The 22,733-nt window shown below is 36.8% G+C and overlaps 1 protein-coding gene and 1 long non-coding RNA gene across 3 annotated transcripts in view; one reads left to right on the top strand and one right to left on the bottom strand.

Annotated features, from left to right (window-relative positions):
* Nucleotides 1–18,258, top strand: part of LOC129506481 (uncharacterized) — a 34,730-nt gene extending 16,472 nt beyond the window's left edge. Inside the window, exons 2-4 of one of the 2 annotated variants that reach the window (XR_008663816.1) lie at nucleotides 8,389–8,497; nucleotides 16,466–16,608; nucleotides 18,130–18,258. This is a non-coding gene — a long non-coding RNA (uncharacterized LOC129506481). Of the gene's footprint in view, nucleotides 1–8,388; nucleotides 8,498–16,465; nucleotides 16,887–18,129 lie in introns of those variants that run through there. The other variant, XR_008663815.1, reaches the window with a different exon arrangement.
* Nucleotides 7,259–22,733, bottom strand: part of ATP8B4 (ATPase phospholipid transporting 8B4 (putative)) — a 227,912-nt gene continuing 212,437 nt past the window's right edge. Inside the window, exons 25-28 of the mRNA XM_055320253.1 lie at nucleotides 20,784–21,029; nucleotides 11,918–12,056; nucleotides 9,671–9,801; nucleotides 7,259–7,597 (exon numbers count right to left, since the gene is read on the bottom strand). Coding sequence (XP_055176228.1) covers nucleotides 7,316–7,597; nucleotides 9,671–9,801; nucleotides 11,918–12,056; nucleotides 20,784–21,029 — 798 coding nt within the window. The 3' untranslated portion in view covers nucleotides 7,259–7,315. The remainder of the gene's footprint in view (nucleotides 7,598–9,670; nucleotides 9,802–11,917; nucleotides 12,057–20,783; nucleotides 21,030–22,733) is intronic.

Below are 22,733 nucleotides of genomic sequence, written 5' to 3'. Positions count from 1 at the left end.
ATGAGACCTGAGAAAAGAGTGAACAACCTCAGTGAGAAACAAAAAAAGAACCAATCAGAGATGAAGAACTCAATAAATGAAATTAAAAATATAGTAGATGGAATGAACAGTAGACTACAGGAAACAGAAGACTGGATCATGACCTGGAGGATACAGTAATGGAAACAATCAAGATGAATAGACTTAGGGAACTCAGGACACCATCAAGCACAGTAACATTCACACTATAGGGATCCCAGAATAAGAAGAGAGAGGAGAGGGAAATTTTATTTTCAGAAATAACAGCTGAGAATTCCTGAATCTGGGGAAAGAAATAGAAATATAGATCCAGGAGAGACAGAGAACTGTAAACATCAATCCAAAGAGGTCCACACCAACATACATAGCAATTCAACTGCAAAGAATTTTAAAGCAGCACATGAAAATCATTACATACAAGGGAAACTTCATGAGGCTTTCCACTAATTTTTCAGTAGAAACTTTGAAGGCTACAAGGGAGTGCAATGATATATTCAAAATGCCAGGGAAAAAAAATCTACAACCAAGAATACTTTATCCGGCAAGGCTATCATTGAAAGTGGAAGAAGAGGTAAAGAGCTTCCCACACAAACAGAAGTTAAAGGAATTCACCACTAAACCAGACTTACCAGAAATGTTAAAGAGGACAGGTGAGTAGAAAGGAAAAAGTAAGAGTAAGAAAAGTAGGAAACACAGAAGCAGTAAACTTAATTATATCTATAAAAATCAGCCAAGGCATTCATGAAATAAAAGGATGTCAAATGTAACACCATATACCCAAACATGGGAGGTGAAAGGAGTAAAGAATGGACTTTAATTTAAGCAACCATCAACGTAATATCAACTCCTGTAGGCATAAGATACCATAAATAAACCAAATGGGAGCCATAAATCAAAAACTTATAATAGATATACAAAAAATAAAGAGAAAAGAATCCAATTATATCATTAAGAAAAACCAGCCAACTCTGAGAGAAGAGAGCAAGAGAAGAAGGAAACAGAGAACTACAAAAACCAAAATAAAACAGGTAGTAAAATGGCAATAAGTACAAACCAAGTAAGTACTTTGAATGTAAAGGGCTTACACACTCCAATCAAAAGATGTAAGGTGACAGAATTGTTAAAAAAGCAAGATCTATCTATATGCTGCCTACAAAAGAGTCATTCCAGACCCAAAGATAATGCAAAATGGAAGTGAAAGGAAATCTGAGGTAGGGAGTATTTCTACTGGACAAAATAGACTTTAAAAACAAAGACTGTAACAAGAGACAAAGGACACTATATAATCATAAAGGGAACAATCCAACAAGAAGATATAACAACTGTAAATATTTATGCATCCAACACAGGAGCACCCAAATACATAAAGCCCCTAATAGCACAAAGGAAGTAATTGATAGTAATATAGTAATAGTAGGGTACTTAAGCACTTCACTTAAATTGAACTCCAATAAAAAATAAATTTAAAAAAAGCACTTCACTTACATCAATGAGTAGATCATCCAAACAAAATTAACAAGGAAACCGTGACTTCGAATGACATATTGGACTAGATAGATGAAACGGATATATTCAGAACATTCCATCCTAAAACAACAGAGTACACCTTCTTCTCAAGTGCACAAGGAGCATTCTCCAAAATAGATTGGCTACAAAATATGTCTCAGCAAACTATAAAATATCAAAGTCATGCCATGCCTCTTTTCTGATTGCACACTATAAATCTAGAAATCAACCATGATAAAAAAAAGTCTGAAAAAAACCCACAAATACATGGAGGTTAAATGATATGCTACTAAACAATGAATGGGTCAACCAAGAAATCAAAGAAAAAAATTAAAAATACATGGAGATAAGTTAAAATGAAAACAAAGTGATTAAAAATCTTTCAGATGTAGCAAAAGCAGTCCTAAGAGGCAAGAATATAGCAAAAAAAAAAAAAAAGAAAGAAAGAAAGAAAGAAAGAAAGAAAGAAAGAAAGAAAGAAAGAAAGAAAGAAAGAAAGAAAGAAAGGCCTACCTCAAGAAATAAGAAAATTTCAAACGACCTAAACTTAATCCCAAGGGAGGTAATAGAAGAAAAGCAAGCAAAATACAAGAGCAGAAAAGACAGGAAATAATAAACATTAATGCAAAAATAAATGAAATAGATGAGTTGCCTGAGTGGCTCAGTTAGTTAAGCATCTGCCTTCAGCTCAAGTCATGATGCTGGGGTCCTGGGATTGCGCCCTGCGTCAGGCTCCCTGCTCCCTCTACCCCTCCCTGGCTCGTGCTGTTGCTCTGTCCCTCAAATAAATAAAATCTTAAAAGAAATAGAAACTAAAAAAACAAAAACAAAAAAAACCCCACAAAACAATAGATCAGTGAAACCAGGAGGTGGTTCTTTGAAGAGATCAATAGAACTGATAAACCTTTAGCCACACTCAAAAAAAGAGACAAAGAACTTAAAATCAGAAATGAAAGAAGAGACCTAATGGTGGACACCACAGAAATAGGATCATAGAAGAATATTATGAAAAATTGTATGTCAACAAATTAGACAACCTAGAAGGAATGGATAATTTCCTAGAAATATATAACCTCCCAAACCTGAAACCAGGAAAAATAGAAAATATGAACAGACTGATTTCCAGCAATGTAATTAAATCAGTAATCAAAAAAACAAGAAAAAATGCAAAAGTTCAGGACCAGACAGCTTCACAGATGAATTCTATCACACATTTAAAGAAGTATTAATACCTGTTCTTCTCAAACTATTCCAAAAAAAAATAGGAGAGGAAAGCAAGCTTTCAAATTTATTCTGTGAGGCCAGCATTACCCTGACTCCAAAACCAGATAAAGACACTACAAAAGAAGAGAACTAGACAACAATATCTCTGATGAGCATAGATGCAAAAATCCTTAAAATATTAGCAAACTACATCCAACAGTATATTAAAAAATTCATTGATCAAGTGGGATTTATTCCTGGGATGCAAGGGTGGTTCAGTATCCACAAATCAATGTGATACATATGCATTGCATCAATAAGGGGGATATAAAAACCGTATGATCATTTCAATAGAAGCAGAAAAAGCAATTGACAAAGCACAAGACCACTCATGATAAAAAACCTTAACAAAGTAGATTTAGAGAGAACATACCTCAATATAATACAGGCCATCTACGAAAAATCCACAGCTAACGTCATACTTGATGGTGAAAAACTGAAGGTTTTTGCCCCAAGATCAGGAACAAGACAAGGATATCCACCATCACCACATCTTTTCAACATAGTATTGCAAGTCTTAGCCACAGCAGTCAGACAACAAAAAGAAAAGGTACCCAAACTGGTAAAGAGGAAGTAAAACTTTCACAATTTGCAGTTAATATGATACTATATATGGAAAACCCTAAAAACTGGTAGAACTGATAAATGAATTCAGTAATGTCATAGGATACAAAATCAACGTTGCATTGGTATGTACTAAAAATGAAGAATCAGAAAGAGAAATTAACAGTCCTACTTGCAATTGCACCAAATATAATAAAGTACCTAGGAATAAACTTAGCCAAAGAGGTAAAAGACCTGTACTCCGAAAACGATAAAATGCAAATGAAAGAAATGAAAGAAGACCCAAAGAAATCACAAGATTATGCAATGAGGGAACTAAAAAGTAGTCTTTTTAACAAACTATGTTGGGAAAACTGGACAGCTACACGTAAAGGAATATAACTGGACCACTTTCTTACACCATACACAAAAATAAACTAAAATTGGACCAAGGACCCAATGTGAGACCTGGAACCATAAAAATCCTAGAAGAGAGCACAGACAGTAATTGGTTAGACATTAACTGTAACAATATTTTTCTAGATAGATCTGAAGCAATTGCAAAAACAGCAAAAATAAAACTAATCAAAATGACTTATTATCAGGGAAATGCAAATCAAAACTACAATAAGATAGCACCTTATATCTGTCAGAAAGGCTAAAATCAAAACACAAGAAACAAGTTTTGATGAGGATGTGGAGAAAAAGGAACCCTCTTGCACGGTTGGCGGGAATGCAAATTGGTGCAGCCACTGTGGAAAACAGTATGGAGTTTCCTCAAAAATTTAAAAAGAGAACTACTCTGTAATCCAATAATTGCACTACTGGGTATTTACCTGAAAAATACAAAAACTCTAATTCAAAGGGATCCATGCACTCCTCTGTGTTTACCAGCATTTTTTACAATAGCCTAATTATAGAAGTAACCCAAATGTCCATTAGTACATGAATGGATAAAGAGGGTATGATACATACATACACACACACACAATAGACTATTACTCAGCCATAAAAAGAATTAAATCTTGCCACTTGCAACAGTATTGGTGGATCTATAATGCTAATGAAATAAGTCAGAGAAAGACAAATACCATATGATTTCACTCATATGTGGATTCTAAGAAAACAAGTGAGCAAAGGGAAGAAAAGATGAAAAAATTGACTCAACTAAAAGAGAACAAACTGATGGTTCACAGAGGGGAGGTGAAATAGGTGGTGGGGATTGAGGAGTGCATTTGTGATGATCACCAGGTGTTATGTGAAATTGTTGAATCACTATATTATACCCCTGAAAGTAATATAATACTGTTAACTGTTATTTTAACTGGAATTAAAATAAAACTTAATAAAAATAAAAAATAGAATTACTGTATGATCCAGTAATTCCACTATTGGATATTTACCCAAAGTATATAAAAACATTAATATGAAAAGATACATGCACCCCTATGTTTGTCTACATTATTTATAATACTCAAATTATGGAATTAGCCCACATATCTATTGATAGATGAATAGATAAGTGTGTGTGTACACACACACACAATGGAATATTATTCAGCCATAAAAAGAATGAAATCTTGCCATTTGCAACAACATGGATGGATGGATCTAGAGGGCAAAATGTTAAGTGAAATAAGTCAGATAAAGACAAACATCATATGATTTCACTAATACATGTAATTTATAAAATAAACCAACAAAGAAAAAAATGAGACAAACCAAAAAACAGACTCTTAACTATAGTGACAAAATGATGGTTACCAGAGGGGAGGTGGGTGAGGGGATGGGTGAAATAGGTGATGGGGATAAGAGTACACTCCTCATGATGAGCACTGAGTAATGTATAGAATTGTTGAATCACTATATTGTACAGCTGAAATTAATATGACACTGAATGTTAATTATACTGCAACTAAAATAATCTCCCCTGTGAGTTTCCAATAAAGAAGTCATACAACATCAAACACCAATAGTGCCAAAACATTTACTGAAGGTTTTCAAATCTTTCAAAAATGTTACAAAAGGCAAGCAAACGCAGTGAAACTAAAGATAAGTTTGACACTGAAAACTAGTATGTAAGTCCATGCAGGCATGTGGGGAAAGGGAGTATCTATGAGTATTTACTATGATTAAAACACTGTGTTAGGGTTTTATACATATATCTTATTTGATCCCATTCAGGAAAAATTATCTCCGACTAGGAAAGTATAATCACACTCTCCCCCATCAAAAACACACACACACACACACACACACAAAACCAAAAGCAACAAAAAGAAAACAAAGATTGTGTCATCTATTAATATCATGCTAGTCTATTACCCATCCAACCCACCCAAGAGACATCTGAACTTGGGAAAGATACCTTTGAATAATAATTCAACAGAGACCAGATTAAGGACCTTGTAAAGTTGCATGTTGACTTGTAGAAAATTGATAAAGCATAATGATGTCTTATTTATATTTTCTGATAGAAAAATTTACCTCCAGGGTGATAGTTTTATTTCTCTGTAGGATGCTAACCAGTTTTAATATCTTACTTTGCAATCTCATTTCTTCAAGGCCTTTGCTACTGATTAAATTCCAATTCTTCACAATCTCTTCAAATTACTGTTATCCTGATGATGAGTTAAAAGGCACTCCATTCATATGAGAATTATGTTTTCAATGATTTATGAATCTGTGCTTTGATAATCCTCAAACAACCACATGAGGTAGGTAGTATATCCTCATTTACAGAGGAAGAAAGTGAGTCTCATAGGAGGCACATAATCTGCCCAAGGTGATGGAGAGAAGAAGTCATTAGAACTGGAGTCTGAATACAAATCTGCCTGAATTCTTTTTACAGGAACTACACTGGTGTCTCACAGGTGGACTGAAAATCTGCTTTGGAACATTTCCAGAAAATGAACTTTACATATGTTTATATTTGAATTATAAGCATGACAGCTAAATATCAAAAGCAACTAACTATGAATGACCTAAGCCTGAGTATTTAAATAGTAACTGAAGAGTTTATTAATTTGTTAGGTTTCAAATCTGAACTTTTTGAAATACTTTTGAAAGTATTTGAACTTTTGGAAATACTAAAAGTATTTGCCCATACACTACTCGGAATGTTATCATTACAGTGTGTAATTCCAGTGCTATGCTGCTTTCATTAATGGTTCTGTATGATGCAGGGTAAATTACTACTGAAGCTATTATACAGGTCATTGGAAGGTGTTTAGAATACTTACTAGAGAGCCTGTCTTGGACATTTCATGAACATGTCCCTGAGAGCTTTGTGAATACATTTGACCAAATTCCCAGTTTATTCCACTGTAAAGATGCTCTGATCTACTTTGTCTTTAGACCAGTAAAAAAAAAAAAAAAAAAAAAAAAAAAAGGTGAGGAACACCAACATGTTTTTCTATTCTTCAGGTCATAAAGGTGATGTGTTGTCCTGGCTGAACACACAGGTAGTAGATATTAAGACTAGAGAGCCACAAGGTGCTCTTAGTCTGAAAGCACCATGGTATACATTGTACATCTTAAAAATATATCTTGGGAAAGGTTGATCTCCCATATATGTGTTGATCTGCCAACAAGCATGCTTTTCACAGCTGGGATGTTTACCTTCGGAATGCACCCTTTTATCCACTTGAAGATCCATTCAACGTATATGCCAATTTACAAGTTTTTCTCCATAAATAAGATTCTAAAGTTTAGGTTAGTTGGTATGTAGGTTGATAAAATACCTCTGCTTGTATCGTGTGGCCTTTATCCAAAAAATCACAATTTAGACAGTGACCATCTGGCCTGGTTTCCCCATAGAGTGCACTCCTATTTGGGGGGCACTGGCAGCTGTCTGCCACAGATTTAAATTAAGTGAGGCAATCTGCCCCCCCCACCCCCGCCCCTGATCACAAATGCTTGAGCCAGCTGAATTTCAGCTTCGGCTGAAGTGAAAATTAACTATGTGGTTCAAATTCATCTTGACTCACAGTTTCACTGTTTTATCCTGGCTAAAGCTGCTCACTGTGTCTGTGGTTTTCTTACATAAATTTTCAATCCAGCTAGTACTATTATACGGTGTCTTTTCCAACCCTGATGCTGGGGGTGGATTTTTAGCTCGCATATTTCTTCCAGATGTGATAAGCTCTCCATAGCCTTCTTGGTGAGCAAAAGCATATCCAGACCTTCTTGAGCTTGACCTGCGAGTCTGAGGTCTTTGGCTACGTAAGGGTCTTGTCTTCTTTTGAGATTTTTGCCTCTGACGGATCTGTAGAGGAAGGAGAGTCAGAGTGAGATTATGTATCCAAATGACAGATTCCAGGCCCTGGGCCACTTTATTAAGAGAAAGCTTTTTCAGTAGAAAGATCAACAATAACAAAATACTTACCTTCATTGTAAAAGGAGGTGTTTCACAAAAAAAAAAAAAAAAAACAAGGAATTTTCCAACCAAAAGATTACAATGGGCACTGGTCAGTTTTTATTACTACCAACAGACTATTCAATGAGCAAGAAGTGTTAAGACAAATTTCATTATTGTGTTCATCTTCTACATCCATCTTAAAAGAATAGGTACAGAACGATTTTCTAACATGCACCATCCAAACACAGTCAGTATAACCATCTATAATTCTAATCCCCCTAATCCCCCCAGTTTCCCTCTTAGAGAATCTCAAGATCCAATAGTCAGTAATAACTGGACTAAGAAAATTTAGAAAATTAGAGTCAGAAATTCCCAGCTCTTGTGGTAGGTCAGTATATCATGAGATTTTCAGGGATTTGATTTCTTTTGGATTTTTTTATACAGCTCTTTAAAGAACTCAACATCATTTGGGTGAGTTTCCAACATTTCTTTCATTTCCCTTATGAAATGAGGAGAGAAAGACCCAAGGTTTGGTGCAAGCCACCCTGTTCTCTGATTCAGCTGATCTCATGGAGTCTGACTTTGAGGTCAGGAGAAAGCCATTAAAAACAGAAAATCATGATCTGACTACACACTGGAAGAAATGAGTATCATCTTCCTTCCTTCAGCTCATCCATCATTTTCTGGGTTTATTTCAGAATGAGCTCATGGAGCCAAAGGAAAAGGACAGACCTAACAGGGGAATCTATGAATCATATCAGAAGGAATCTTTGCATGTTTTGGACTCAGACTGTGGAGGATATCCTGGTAAGGGACATTCTGCCTCAGTTCGTTTCAGTATCATTGGTCTGGTCACCATCCCACCAGTGTCTGCCCCTTCTCATGATGTGACTACAAATGAGTGTCTCCCCTTTCTTTCTCCTTTTTCTCTTCTTTTTTTAAAAGATTTTATTTATTCATGAGATACACAGAGAGAGAGAGAGGCAGAGACATAGGCAGAGGGAGAAGCAGGCTCCTCACAGGGAGCCGGATGTGGGACTCAATCCCCGGTCCTGGAATCACACCCTGAGCCAAAGGCAGAAGCTCAACCACTGAGCCACACAGGTGTCCCTCTCCTTTTCTCTCTGTCTGGGTCCAGACCTAACTTGAGATTGTCTTGTTTCTACTACTCTTCTCATGAAATATGTGCTCTTTAAGAATTTCTACAATCTGTTCTGTTTTCCTTTCAACTTCGTAGTTTTTCAATCCAGTCATCATGTTGCTTTTCCTTTTCTTAATCTGTTCAGAAGGTGGCATCTCCCTATGTTTTTGAATCAGCTACTACACTTCTACAAAAATTTAGAGTCCCTTCACCTCATAGCTTGTCCCTCTTTTACTCTACTCTTTACTTGCCCCCATGTCGATAACTTTCCTTATAGTTTGCCTTTGCCTTACAACAGTTGTCCAAAATGCCACCAGTAGACTTCTTTTTTTAAAGTCAACTTTTATTTTTTAAAAAGATTTATTTATTTATTTGACAGAGAGAGAGAGAGAGAGAGAGCACATATAAGCAGGGGGAGGGACAGACGGAGAGGGAGAAGCAGGCTCCCTGCTCAGTGGGGAGCCTGCTTCCCACTGAGCAGGGAGCTGGATGTGGGGCTCTATCCCAGGACTCGAGGGGTCCTGAGCTAAAGGCAGATGCTTAGCTGACTGAGCTACCCAGGTGCCCCAAAAGTCAACTTTTAGAAATGCCCAACCTAACTTGTAATTCATGACTCCGTACCCCCATTTAGTCTAGACATTTATCTTCATTAACATTCACAAAACTAGTATGTTCAGTTGTGAGCAATTCCATCTATGGTATGGGATATTGTAGGTCTATGGATGTTTCCAGTGGGAAGTTCGTTAGCACTTTCCTGTGCTTCCAAATCAGGTACAGAAGAACATGATTCCAAGAGCCAAAAACTAACTCTGCAAGTATTTATCAGCACTGCCACATACCTGGTCACTCAGGGTCGGGAATAAATCCACCTTTAAAAATCGGAATACCACCACAGGCATAACTGAAGCCACTGTTGTTAAGAGAATAACAAGCCAGATGCACTTCTGGGTCAAAGAATGCCGTGCATTTCCTATTATTAATGAAAAATATACATAATTATACAAAAATATGCTGAATTATTGAATGAACAGGCTCCTTGTCTATTCTCATAAGGTCTTTTTTTGAAATGGTGAAGTTTGGGCTACCTACGGAGAACACCACTAGGCATCTTCCCTGGTATATAGTATGTTCAGAGGCAATGAGAAGGCAAGAGTGGTATTATCACCCTTGGGAACTGCTTCATGGCCCCATCACTTGGAGATAGCCAATCAGAGCCCAGTGTTCTCTGATCTAGACTCAGTCCAGCTTCACTCATAAAATAGAATTCTCTCACTGACCCTCAAGATCCCTCGACTACAAAGCGGCCATTATTTTTAAAAGGCACATTTGCTCTTATAGGTTCTTGAATAAAATTGCCATATCAAAACTACACAATATATGTCTATGGTGCAGGTACAATCTCAATGGTCTTGGTGACTGGCTATGCCATAAAAGGAGAGCTTTATCTAATACAGGCCAACCTTGACAATTCAGGCAGCAGCCTCAGAAAACCTGCCTCAAAGGGACTTGCTGATCTCTCTGACATTCACTGAGTTTTGAAGAACTCAAGGTTTCAAGGAGATCAGAGATGCTCTTGGATTTGTGAAAAGAGCATTCCTCTCACTGGCAGACTGTTGATGCAGCCATCCAACAGGCTAGTGCAATACTGTGGTGAAACTCATTCCAAAGTCTGAAGCCAGTTTACTCACTTGATACTCACACCTCATATACTGGGATGTTTGTTTAAACAAAGCAATAACGGTCAGTTAAGCAGACAGGCAAATTCTACAGGAACATGTCAACCCTATTTATATCACCAAAATAAACTTCTGTCCCTGTTGGTTTTCTAGAGATTTGCCACAATACCTCCAATTACCTAGGTCCCCTCTCCCAAAATTAAAGTGTTAATACCATTTGAATGTGTTTTGGGTATGAAGGCTTGACTACTGATTGGTATGTCTGCATTTTCTGGCTTGGAGGATAAACTCTGCCCACCAAGAATGGTAGATTACAGTTGCCTGGGCAGAAACAAATTTGACTCAATAAGTTAAAAGTCTCTTTGAGCTCCCTGAAGCTTAGTACCCCCAGGCATGGCTGAGAAAATAAGCTTCATTTTAAAACCAAACTCCTGCTTGCTGCTGGCTACTAAGGAAATTTTTTTTCTTAAACCCCAATGTTGATCTAACTTTTGAGAAGTCTCATTGGAGCTCAGTAATTAATTCCTGGAATGGCATGTGCTTAGTTGGAAAGAGTGGTCCCCACACAAACTACTTTCTCCAATTGAGGCATTCCAGTCTCATTATGTGTGCTAAAATGCTCTCTTAGGAATAGAAGTCTTCTCGTCAACGCACTGAACTTTCAGATTTGGCAACCAAAAGAAAAAAAAAAGGAAGAAAATAAAAAGAAAAAAGAAAAAAATTCCCTAAAAATAGTTGTGTCTTTCTTTCATAATATGCTTATTCTTATTCATAACCATCATGTTTCTATGTGGTTGCAGTCTTTTGGCAAAGTATTAATGTTACATATTAAGTAAGAGTGGTGCAATTTAAATATTTCCATGTACACGCAGCATTTAAATGGCAGAGCTGACACCTGAGCCCTGGCTGTCTAACTATAGAGGCTACTCTTTGTGCCACTTGTAGACTAATATCCAGCAATTTTTAGACTGCTCTAAATTACACATCATTTCTTTCCTATCTAAGTGCAGGTAAGTTCTACAGGTGAACTTTGGCAGTGATCATGGTGATAATGTGGGATAAAAGGGAGAGCCTAAGATTTCTTTCTCTTCCATTATTCCTGAACTTTTTACAGGCCTTCAAGTAGGGTATATGTGCTATGCCTCTTGCTTGCAAAGGGACAATCTATTGCATTGGGGCTGTTAGGAACCTATAAGACACTATCACAATAATTCTACATCTGGCAGGAATAGTAGAGACCAATCTTTTGAATTCTTCTCAGACCTGAAAATCTTCAGATGCCTGATTCAATCCATTCCTAGAGAAAAGATTATTAGTCATCCCTAGTCCCACCCGACAGAAAATAAATTACAAAGACAAATAAATGACAGCGCGACACTAGGCCTTCATAGATAGTAGGACTCAACTTACCAACAAATGGAAACTGGTTTGGGAAGATGCCAAAGATGCCATTACTGTGCATTGCAAATAAAACGGAGAAATAAGTGGCAACGCTGCCCCAAATGAAGACATGGTTAATGACAGTCCAGTAACTGGTATCCAAGGCTATCTGTAAATGTAAAGTTGGACTGTAAAGGGGAGGTCTTTGAGGATGAAAAGAGTATCATTTTACTGAGTGATGTTTCCCTAGAACTGTGAGGAGATGGTTGCACCTATCTAGCTACTAACCAACCACAGGCACTCCTACTTTCTGCACAGCACTGAGAACTGATCCGAAGTCAGGTGCACTACTGTCTGGTAGACAACTGACTTCAGAACTTATATCTGCATGCAATATATCTGCCAACATTGAATCACAATCAGGAGATAAAATGTTAACCTTTTTTTTTGTTTATTTTTGTCTGTTTTTTTTGTTGTTGTTGTTGTTAACCTTCTTTTAAGTGAGGAATAAGAAAACAATGATTTCTAATTTCAAAGTTACTTTCCAAATTGCTCTTAAAGCATTTCTGTTGTGAAAAAAAAATCTTCAGTAGTAAGCAATGCAACATTTTATAGTCTATACATAAATTTTCACATGACTATTTTACATGGATATAATCTGTTTTACATCAATATTCTTACTCATTTTGATGATCCTTTTTCTTAAATTATTTAATTAATAATAAATAAATCCTTAATCCTCTTTTGGGATAAAATTCAGAAGTGAGGATTCATGGTAACCTGGGAACATGTTCACAGCTCTTTTCTCTTGCAGTAACTCATTGTGGCAACAGCTAAAAATGGCCTCCTATCAGGGAATCAAGGAAGCCATTGACAAATATGAATCCTGAGCTTTCAGAGAAAAGCAAGTAGGTTCTGGCAACATTATTTGCATCTTCCAGGCCCCAAGTGGTCCATGTGAAGTTTTGCATTTCTAGCAGAGTCTGCTTCAAGACCACAAATTTCTCACTTCCTGAGGGGGTCCTACTAACATAGTAAATAGATCCTTTTCTGCATATGGAGATATGCTTCCTCTTCCCACTTAAAGTTTACTTAAAAAAAAAAAAGTCTTGCCCCATTAAAGATATTGGTAGCCTTTGATATAAACTGCAGAGGTTATAAAAAGACAGCTCTTTCTCTCAAGAGGCCTGAGAATGAAAGCCCTGCCATCCATCCTCAGCAGAGATACTGGTTTTCCAGTTCATTTGGCTGCCAAGACATTAGGCCAAAATCTTCAACTACACCTTCCACCACCTGTCAATTCATCCCCATCAAGAGACACCAGTAGCCTGATGTGGGTAGGAATAGAAAAATATGTGGGTAGGAATAGAAAAATCACAACCAATTAAAGAAGATTCAACTGAAAAAAAGTAAAATAAAAAAAGAACAGGTGGCTCCTATTGAGGCAGCACTAATGGAAAAGACAGACAAGCATATAACCAAAGAAATGTAATGAGAACTCTTAAGGGGATGCAATTAGATCACAGAAAAAAAAATTCTGGAAGAAATAAGCATTATTTCTGATTTTAAAAATTCAATAGAAAAACCAAGTAAGAATAGTCACTGATGGGAACTGAATTAATATTCTGGAAAAAACAAATGGAAATAATATCTCACAACTGAGAGCAAAAACTTGAATAAATGGAAACCATGTGCAAAAAGATATGAGACATGAATGGAAAATCCATAGATGACAGATCCATGAGCCCAACATACAAATAAAGGCATCTTAGAGAGTAGAAGGAAGTAACAATTAAAGAAAGGATAGAAGAAAACTGCTCTACTATAGTGAAAAAATAGCAAGATTTTTAGATTAAGAGGGCACTCTAAATCCTAGGAAAATTAAAGAAGTTACATTCTGGTGATATTTGTGAAGCCTCAAGACAAAGAACATAGATTTCCAGATAGAGAATATATTACTTACCAAGGGAAGAGAATCAAGCTAATTTCAAACTGCTACATTGAAACTGTGTATAATGGAACAACATTTACAAAGTTCCTAAAGCAAAAGTCTCTGACTCAAGAATCTCAGACCTACCCAATGTATCATTTAAATGTAAGGGGAAAAAAGAAAGCTTTGAGCCTAAAAGTATAATGTCTATGTACCTTTTCTGAAGAAATTATTCAAGGAAATTGCTGCATATAAAAATTCAATAGAGCAAAGGCTTCAAAAGAATGGAAGACAAAAAGCATAAAAATGGTGGGAGCAATGATTCTTGTAAATTTATAGTTGGCTCCAAATGAGTAATGTGAGGATAAGCTACAGTATTAACTTAGAAAAAAAAAATCTGAAACAGTCAAAAAATATGTTAAGGAAGCATTTAATAATATCCTGAAACTAAAATTCTAGATTATTAACATATAAGAGGGGAATAGGAGCCAGGAGGGAGAAATAAGTAGATAGATACATTTCTAAAACTTTAATTTGGAAATGGACAGGGGAAGGAATGATCAAGATAGTGAAACATTTGATGAAGGATATAGTTACTACTTAATTTTAGTATATCAATATGGAAATAGAAATTTAAATGATGATGAAATGGGAGAAATCACTAGTAAAATAGGAATACAATAGTAAAACTTGTAAATTCTTTATGACAAATAAGATATTTAAAAATCATAATGCATCTAAGTATGAAAAGGAAAAAAATGGAATAAAAATTTTAAGATAATCATAAAATAACTGAAAGGAGCAAGATAAAATATGTAAATTACAAAATGAGTAGTTTAACTCCTTATCAAAGGAGAAAAACCAATAGAATGAGATAATAAAGTAATGAAAATGAAGGAATAGGCCTAGATTATATATCAGTTATATGCAGGCTAAAAAAAAGCAACAGAAATAAAAATAATATAAAAAAATGAAATTTAAGTAACATCATAAAAAAAGATGAAAGCTACAAAAAAACCCACAAATAATCAAGAACCATTATATGGCAAATAATATAGTCTCAAATTATGTAAGGTAAAATCTCCTTGAAGTATAAGACCTTGACAAGAATTGTAATCACAAGGGAAAATTTTAATACATTTCTCTCAGTATTTGACAAACATGATGGTTCTTCAGAAATCTGTGGCTGACCTGGCATCCTGTCCCCAGTGTGTTCAGAGGCAAGCTGTTTCACTACAACAATGCAGCCATGTGGCTGGGTGTTGCTCCCAGAGGTGCTATGCTTGGCTGTGGCTCTCCCTGGTTCATTTGCTCTCTTGAAAATCCTGGAGCTACTGAATAGCTTTTAATAAATCTTTTGTCTGTAACTATGATCCTTTTTGGAAAGTAATATGTTAATATTAATGAAACATAAAATGTATGTATTCTCTGACCCAGGAATGAAAAAAAAATACCATTCTTTATCCATCATATCAGTAAAAGTTAGTTCTGACTCCAGAAATTTCATTTCTAGGTATTTATCTGTCATTACATAAAATTTATGTACTAGTATATGCATTGTAGAATTGTTTCAATAACAGCAACACCAAAAGAAACATCCTGAATGTCTATCAATAGAAGGCTTATGAATAAATTATTATATTATATATCCATATTGTGAAATTCTGTGAAGTTCTTTAAAAAGAGTAAGATAGATCTGAATGTGTTGGTTTGGAAAGCTTTTTAGAGTATCTTGTTAAGTAAGAAAGCATATTACAGAATAATATGCTAGCTGTGCTCCCTTTTTCTTGAACATATGTGTGTGTCCCAAAGCAAAGAAAAAATATGGAAGGAGTTAAGCTATGGTTATCATAATAGTTAACCAGGGGAATATGGGAAGTAAAAGAAGGTGGTTCATTTTATATTAAACATTTCTATAGTATTTGAAATGTTAAAAGGAGCATTATATAACTCAAATAACAAAAAAAAAAAAAACCCAGTGTTTTAAAAAGTTGAGACTGCTAAATTTCAGGCTATAGCATCGGCAGGACACATAAGATTTATAACTGTAATTATAGACCATGGAAATTTCATGGAGGTTGTTACCCCAATGACAAGTTAAGCTTAGACAGCGAGGAAAGGATATTAATGCTGCTGTCAAAGTGAGCTTATTCGCAAAACTCCTGAAACTTATTATTCTATATATTAAAGACAGCAGTCTCTGATTGAAGCCAAAACTGCAGTTTTCATGGTTATGAACATTTATGTGCTCAGGTCTGAGAATTTTATGGTAGACATTTTCAGGGCTTCAGAGAAATAAAAATAAGTGGAAGACTAAAATGACACTAATTAGGAATCTATATTCCTCAAGTTTAAGTTTTCACATTGAAAAAGGACCTGTGTGTTTATCATCTATAAGCAATCTCTCTCCCACTTTATTCAAGGGTGATACTGGTGTCCTAGGTGTCCCCTCATGGAAGAACAGAGATGGACCATTGAATTAATTCCCTGTAGCTTCCCTCTGCTGCCTGTAAAGAAGGGAGGTCCACGTGGACTTGGAGTTGGGAACCTGCGATCAGATCTGTGTACAAATCCTGGCCTGCCACCTTTGTGTGATTTGAACTGTAACAACTATTTTCTTATCTATAGTAATAATATTTATGTTTCAGAGGACTGTGAAGAAGATTAAGCATGAGAATGGGATTATCTGAGAAATAATTCATTTGCATACTAAATGTTCAATTAACAGGAGCTATTGTTACTCTGAAAATCAGAAACCCTGACAGAGGCAAGTGGGCCAAGTTTGCCTTCAGTAAGTCTAACCTCTCCTCTTAATTCTTCTAGAGATTCTCTTTTCTCCAAACTCCAGTGCTTCTAGCTTTAAGATGGCCTGCTTTTCTTTCACTCTTTCCCTCTTCCTTCTCTCTTTTCTTTTTCCTTTCTTTCCTCTTTTTTCTCTTTCCACCCCTCCTTCCTCTAGACAGACAAGGAAGTATCTGATATTTCCTTTATGTCCAGTCAAATCTTTGTTCTCATATATCCTGAAAAATTGCATTTTAATCAGTCTTACTGTAGAATGAAAGACTTTGCCTCAGAGAATGCTGGAGTCAGGTCTGGGTTCCAATCCCGGATCTGGGACTTACTTTGTGACCTCAGGCAAGTCACTTAACATCTGAGCTTCATCGGTAAAAGCGGACAATAATACCTACTACATAGTGGCACTGAGAGGATTAAATACAATGCATGATATCATTCATAGTGGTGATGATGACACAGATTTCTGAAGGCTCCCACCAAGGGCAGGCCTGCTTTGGTAAGGGGTAAGACGGGCATGTAACTAAGACAGGAGGGATAGTCGGGTACCTCAATCAAATTCTTCTCACTTCCTTTGCTCAACTTTAATCTCCCTTTATCTATTTCTGCTTTTACATCCATTCAATAAAAACTTATTTGTGTCTAATACTGCAGTTTAAGTTGGAGTACAGCAGTAAACAAAGCATGCCAGAACTTGGAAACTGCTGTTTATTCTCACTCACACCTACTCTGCTTCCAGACCTCCATCTCCAGCCTGGAATCTCTCCTACCTTGTTCTCTTGCCAAAAATGTCCTCAGTCTCCTTGCTGTTTCAGCACCCTCCAGCACTGACAATTAATGGTAGGGGGTATGGGTGAAGGCAGGGAAAAATCAGGTAAAGTAGAAATCTATGGGACAGGAGTAAGTGGATAAGATCTAGAGGATGTCAGCTTATACATGGCAGAGGGCACACCCACCAAGTAGTGAGACCTAGCACCTCATCTTTATAAGTACAGCTCTGTGCATGCATTACTGCTTCTCAAGTGTGCCTAACTACCCTGTAGCCCAATAACAGTGTTGTAGGAAATGCCCCACATTTTTCATGGAACACTCACAAGTTCCTTAAATAAAAATCACGGAGTCGGGAAATAAGACTACTGGATCCTAGTCCTAAAACTGCAATGCAGTCACTGTGTGATCTTGGTCAAATTGTGGGCCCCAGTTTGCTATATCAACTTTAAATTATACAGTTACAGTTTTAACATATGACCACCAATTCTTTGAAATTCTGCTAAGAAATGGAGAATAATTCTCCCCTTAAGTGAATAGGGCTGGATTTAGTGACTCACTTCTAATGAATAGAGTATGAAAAGGGAAACATAGTTTACAATGGAGAAACCTGAAAAACATCATCTTAACAAGTAACCGAGGTCACCATCACCAGTAATAAGTCATGCTGATATCACATGCTCCCTGATAGGAAATGACAAGAAAGGCATATCACCTTTTTGTGATTCTTCCCCCAAACCCACGATCTCAGTCTGTTCCTAAGAAAGCATCAGAAAAATCCAGAAACATTCTACAAAATACCTGACTACTGCTATTCAAAAGTGTCAAGGCCATGAAACACAAGGGAAGACTGGAATGTAAGATCCTGGAACAGAAATAGGTAAGTAATGGAGAAACTGAGGAAATTTGAATCAAATCTGTACTTCAGTTAATAGTATCATACCAATGCTAATTTCCTAGTTTTGACAATTGCATAATGGTTATATAAGATGGTAATGTTAACATTAGAGAAAAGCTAGGTGGGCAGGACAATGGTTGCCCTTGAAGACATAGAGGCAGAGAATGGATCTAGTGAGACAAATAGCCAATTAGGCCTGAATCAAATAGACCCAGATAGCCTCATCCATAACATCTTGAATGAGGGACCAATGGTTACTTTGAATCCTAAGGAAGAATCCCCTCTGAGGAAGTACAGGTATCATTCTTATAAAACCCTAACATAAAAAGTAAGAAATTTTGAATGGTTTATTTTGAAAATTTCAAAAGATAGACTATAAAATTCTGCCTTTTTTGTGAATAAACAATGTTTTTAAAATAGAATTGTTTCTGTGGTCTCTCAATTTGTGAGAAAAGAGAAATGTAACTATGACATCCAAAAGAAACTGTGTACTTTATGGGGAAAAGAGCTTCTAAATCTAAAATTAACATAAAAAGACAGCACTGGCCTTACTACACTAGCATATAAGAAAATAAATTATAATCAAGGAAAAAGAGAAAAAGATATATAGGAATATCAACAGACTTTTTTAAGTTAAAAAAAAAACATTAACCTAGAATTGATTTTGAAAAATAGATTCACTAAACATGCAATACCTCATATCTTTTCCAGGTATTTTTTTACCCTTATTTTTTTTAAGATTTTATGTATTTATTCATGAAAGACACAGAGAGAGAGAGAGAGAGAGAGAGAGAGAGAGAGAGAGGCAGGCAGAGGGAGAAGCAGGCTCCATGCAGGGAGCCTGATGTGGGACTCGATCCCAGGTCTCCAGGATCATGCCCTGGGCTGAAGGCGGCGCTAAACTGCTGAGCCGCCCGGGCTACCCTATCCTTATTCTTATAGTGAATGATGTTAATGACAGTTTAAAGAATATTTCCCATTTGCTTTTTATTTTAGACACTGGCCTTTTGTCTCAGTTATTACTTTTCAAATGATCTCTTGGAGCAGTAATTAATAAGCCTGACCTAGCAAATAAGCTGTTACTCCTAAAGAGATATCTCACAACTCTCTTCCCCATCAGGAAGAGAATCCAGAGAACTGGAAATATGCCTTCATGTCAGGGAGTAGATCACCTAATTCTCTAGGCTAGAAATGTATAAGAGTACAGAGAGTCTGCTCAGTGATCAAAAGGCAACAAAACAAAACAGGTTGGAGTGTTCAGCATAGTGGCAAGAACTATAAGATGGAACAATAAATAGCTTTTATGAGGTGATATACACCTTATCCCAGTAACAGACTATCATAGTGAATGTCTTAGCTATGCCAGATGCTTTCAACTCACTCCATTATTTCCTTCTCTGCCACAGAAATGAAAATAGAGGAACAAGACATGGAAGGTTCGCAAAGCAACGGAAGGCTTTATTTAGTTGCAAGACAAATAGAACTCTTTTCTAAGTGGAGAAATCTGGTTCTGCTTTTGGATGCTACCTGTCTGATTCTGAATTATGAACTCCCAAGATGTCAAGTGTTAGATGTCTTTGGAGTAGACATAATAATACTCATTTAGATGGACCAAGGAATGGCAGAGACATCCTTTAAAACTAGTATGTTGATATTTGGTTCATGTAATGTAATGTTTATTTTTGAGTCATGAAGAGAAAGTCTGAGGTTTAATGGCATTCCTTGCTGGAAATTAGCAACTAAGATTTGTAAAAATGATTGTTTATAGGATACAAAAAGGACTGACCAAAGGCAATTTAAACTCTAAAAATCAAGTCTTTGACTGATATTTGTTCCTTAAAAAAAAAAACAAAAACAGATCACATTGTTTACTGTATCCACCCAAAGGTATAGATTTTAATGACTAGGAAAGCTTCTGTGAACTCTAACTCAATATTGAATGGTTTTGTCCACCATTTGCATTAAAGAGGAAACAAACACTCAAGATACCCAGTGATGTCAATGGATCACCAAAAATCACCCCTACCAGAAGAGCTTCTCTGAATTTAAGGTTCAGATGTGCCAAAATATAACACTGAACTTGGATAATTTCACAGACATGTACTGCCAAATAAATTTTAAAACTTACTTTAAAGCTGGAAGTTATTTAGTCATAGAAATCATGGGAAAGTTTCTGCTATCATTGGAAAACTTTTTTGTTTTCAAACCCAAAAAAGAAACAGTAGTATAATCATTTCTCTTTATATACAACGCTCAATCCCAAGAAGTAATCAATTGTGAGGTTTCTACTAAAACAGAGGTTATAGACACCTAATGCTAATCTCCCATATCTGGTCATTTACATTAAAGTTTTCTGTTTTCATCTCACAATGTGTAGTTAAAAAGAAAACCCCAGGATTCCTTTAGGATTCCCCCCCCCAACAGGTAGGCAAAATCAATTAACAGTGGAAACGAATTTTAAAACTTGTAAAGTCATCAGGTTAAGACATTTTCAGCAACAGGGTTACCTGCACACTGACCACAATGACCAAAGATGTAGCCATGGTAACTGCAAAAGACTGGTAGTCAACTATGAGCTGCCCATCTTCTCCAGCCACGTTGTAAAAGGCTCCATAGGGGATGAAGAAAAGGACCAATGATGTGTAGATGCCATGTGCCATGCAGATGAAAAATTTATGCTTGTTAAACAGTAGGTTCAGCTGTCCAGGTTCATATAGCTGGGGATAGTCCATGCTGCTCTGGTCACTCACATCCTGTCAACAAAGCGTTAGTTCAGTAGAGAAGGCTTGAGAAGAAGTCAGAGAGGTGCTGAATTCCCCATCTCGGGAAATAGTAAGCACATGACCAAGCACACCCTAATAAATACTATTCATTAACCTGTTTTCATGATAATTGAGAAGATAATGATCCCAATTTTATTGAAGACAAATTTGGGTCTCCAAGAGAGTCATGAGAGATCATATAGCTCTTATAACAGAACCAGAACTTGCACCCAGATCTTTGGCTTCGGGTTGAAGTTTCTTTCTTCAACTCTCCTGCAGCTGCACTCATGCTCCCAGAATTCTAGTATATCACATGCAGCCAGTGGGACCCAGGGATTAATTAACAAGGCAGTGAGGGTAGTGGCCAGGAGATGGCAGCAGAGAGCCACAGAGTAGGATTTTGGCCAATCTGAGTCCCTAACTGTGAGAGGAGGGAGAGTAGAAGAGGAAAGGGGAAAGTGGGAAATTGCAAATGGGATTCCAGTGGGAAGGAAGCTGAGCCTGAAGAGCTGAGTGCTATACCCAGTGAGGATTCCAAAACCAGCTGTTCCAGACAAAAAATTTAGACAGAATGAGAAGCTATGTTTGGCTCCAACAGGGAGCAAACTAAAACAGTGCTTCTCAAACTTAATATGCACATAAATCACTTGGGGAGTAAATGATGATTCAGCAGGTTAAGGGTAGGGCCTGAGACTCAGCATTTCCAATTGGCTCCAAAGTAATGCTAATGACCACACTGTGAGCACCAAAGCCAAATGCCCAAACCAAAAAGGAGGCAAGGACTGACCACTGGGGACATCAGAGGACCAGGAGTAGAGGAGAAGCAGCTAAAAAAGGAGCAACACTGGCATGAACTCTGAGGACAGACCAGGTTCCCCTTCCTGCTTGTGGGATGGCCCTGGTCTTGTTGAATGGGGTCCCATGAAGAACACAGACATAACTCTCTTTGGGAAGTACCATTTTGAAATTTTGCTGCTGCTTTCTCTTCCAGTCAGTGGCTGGTGAAATTACATGCCCAGGCTTTGAAACCAAAAAACCCTGAGTTCAAACCCCGGTTCTGCTGCTTAGGAGGTATATGGTCTTAGACCTGTTACATAACCTGGCTGAGCCTCAGTTTCCTTATCTTCAGACATGCAAACAACAGCACCTCCCTCACAGGACCACTGTCATGATTAAGTTCATGTATACAGCAAAGTTCTTGCCACACCATAAGTAACAACAGATGCTTCTATAAATAATAACACGTAAAATAATGATGATAGTAAATAACAATAATATTAATGGCAGAGCAATTCAGAGTCAGGTGGCTTGGCACTGGGCTGAGTTCTGTCACACACTAGCTGTCTGACTTTACAGCCATGATTGGAGCCTTAGTTTCCTCCTTATAACATGAGTGGATCATAGACAATCATGGAAGCCTTGCAGCCTAACATTCCATTATCCTGTGATCAGTGTAGGGGCCAAGGTTGACAAAGTGGGAAAGGACAGGGGCAGACACTTAACTTGATGGCAATAAGGGGCCTTATATTTTTTTGAATTGTACAATAACCATCTTTTCCCAGAAATTGCTTTATTTTTATTATTTTGTTCTGAAGAGCTACAAAGCATCAAGTAAAGAAACACTTATAAACATGGGCACTTGGAAAGTGCTTTATCCTCTACATCTAAAGTCTTTAGGAGTTCATTACTTTTTTA

This window comes from Nyctereutes procyonoides, unplaced genomic scaffold (assembly GCF_905146905.1).
Source record: "Nyctereutes procyonoides isolate TBG_1078 unplaced genomic scaffold, NYPRO_anot_genome, whole genome shotgun sequence".
Lineage (NCBI taxonomy): Eukaryota > Metazoa > Chordata > Mammalia > Carnivora > Canidae > Nyctereutes > Nyctereutes procyonoides.
The sequence above is the reverse complement of the archived record's forward strand: the minus strand, read 5'-3'. Positions and strand labels throughout refer to the sequence as shown.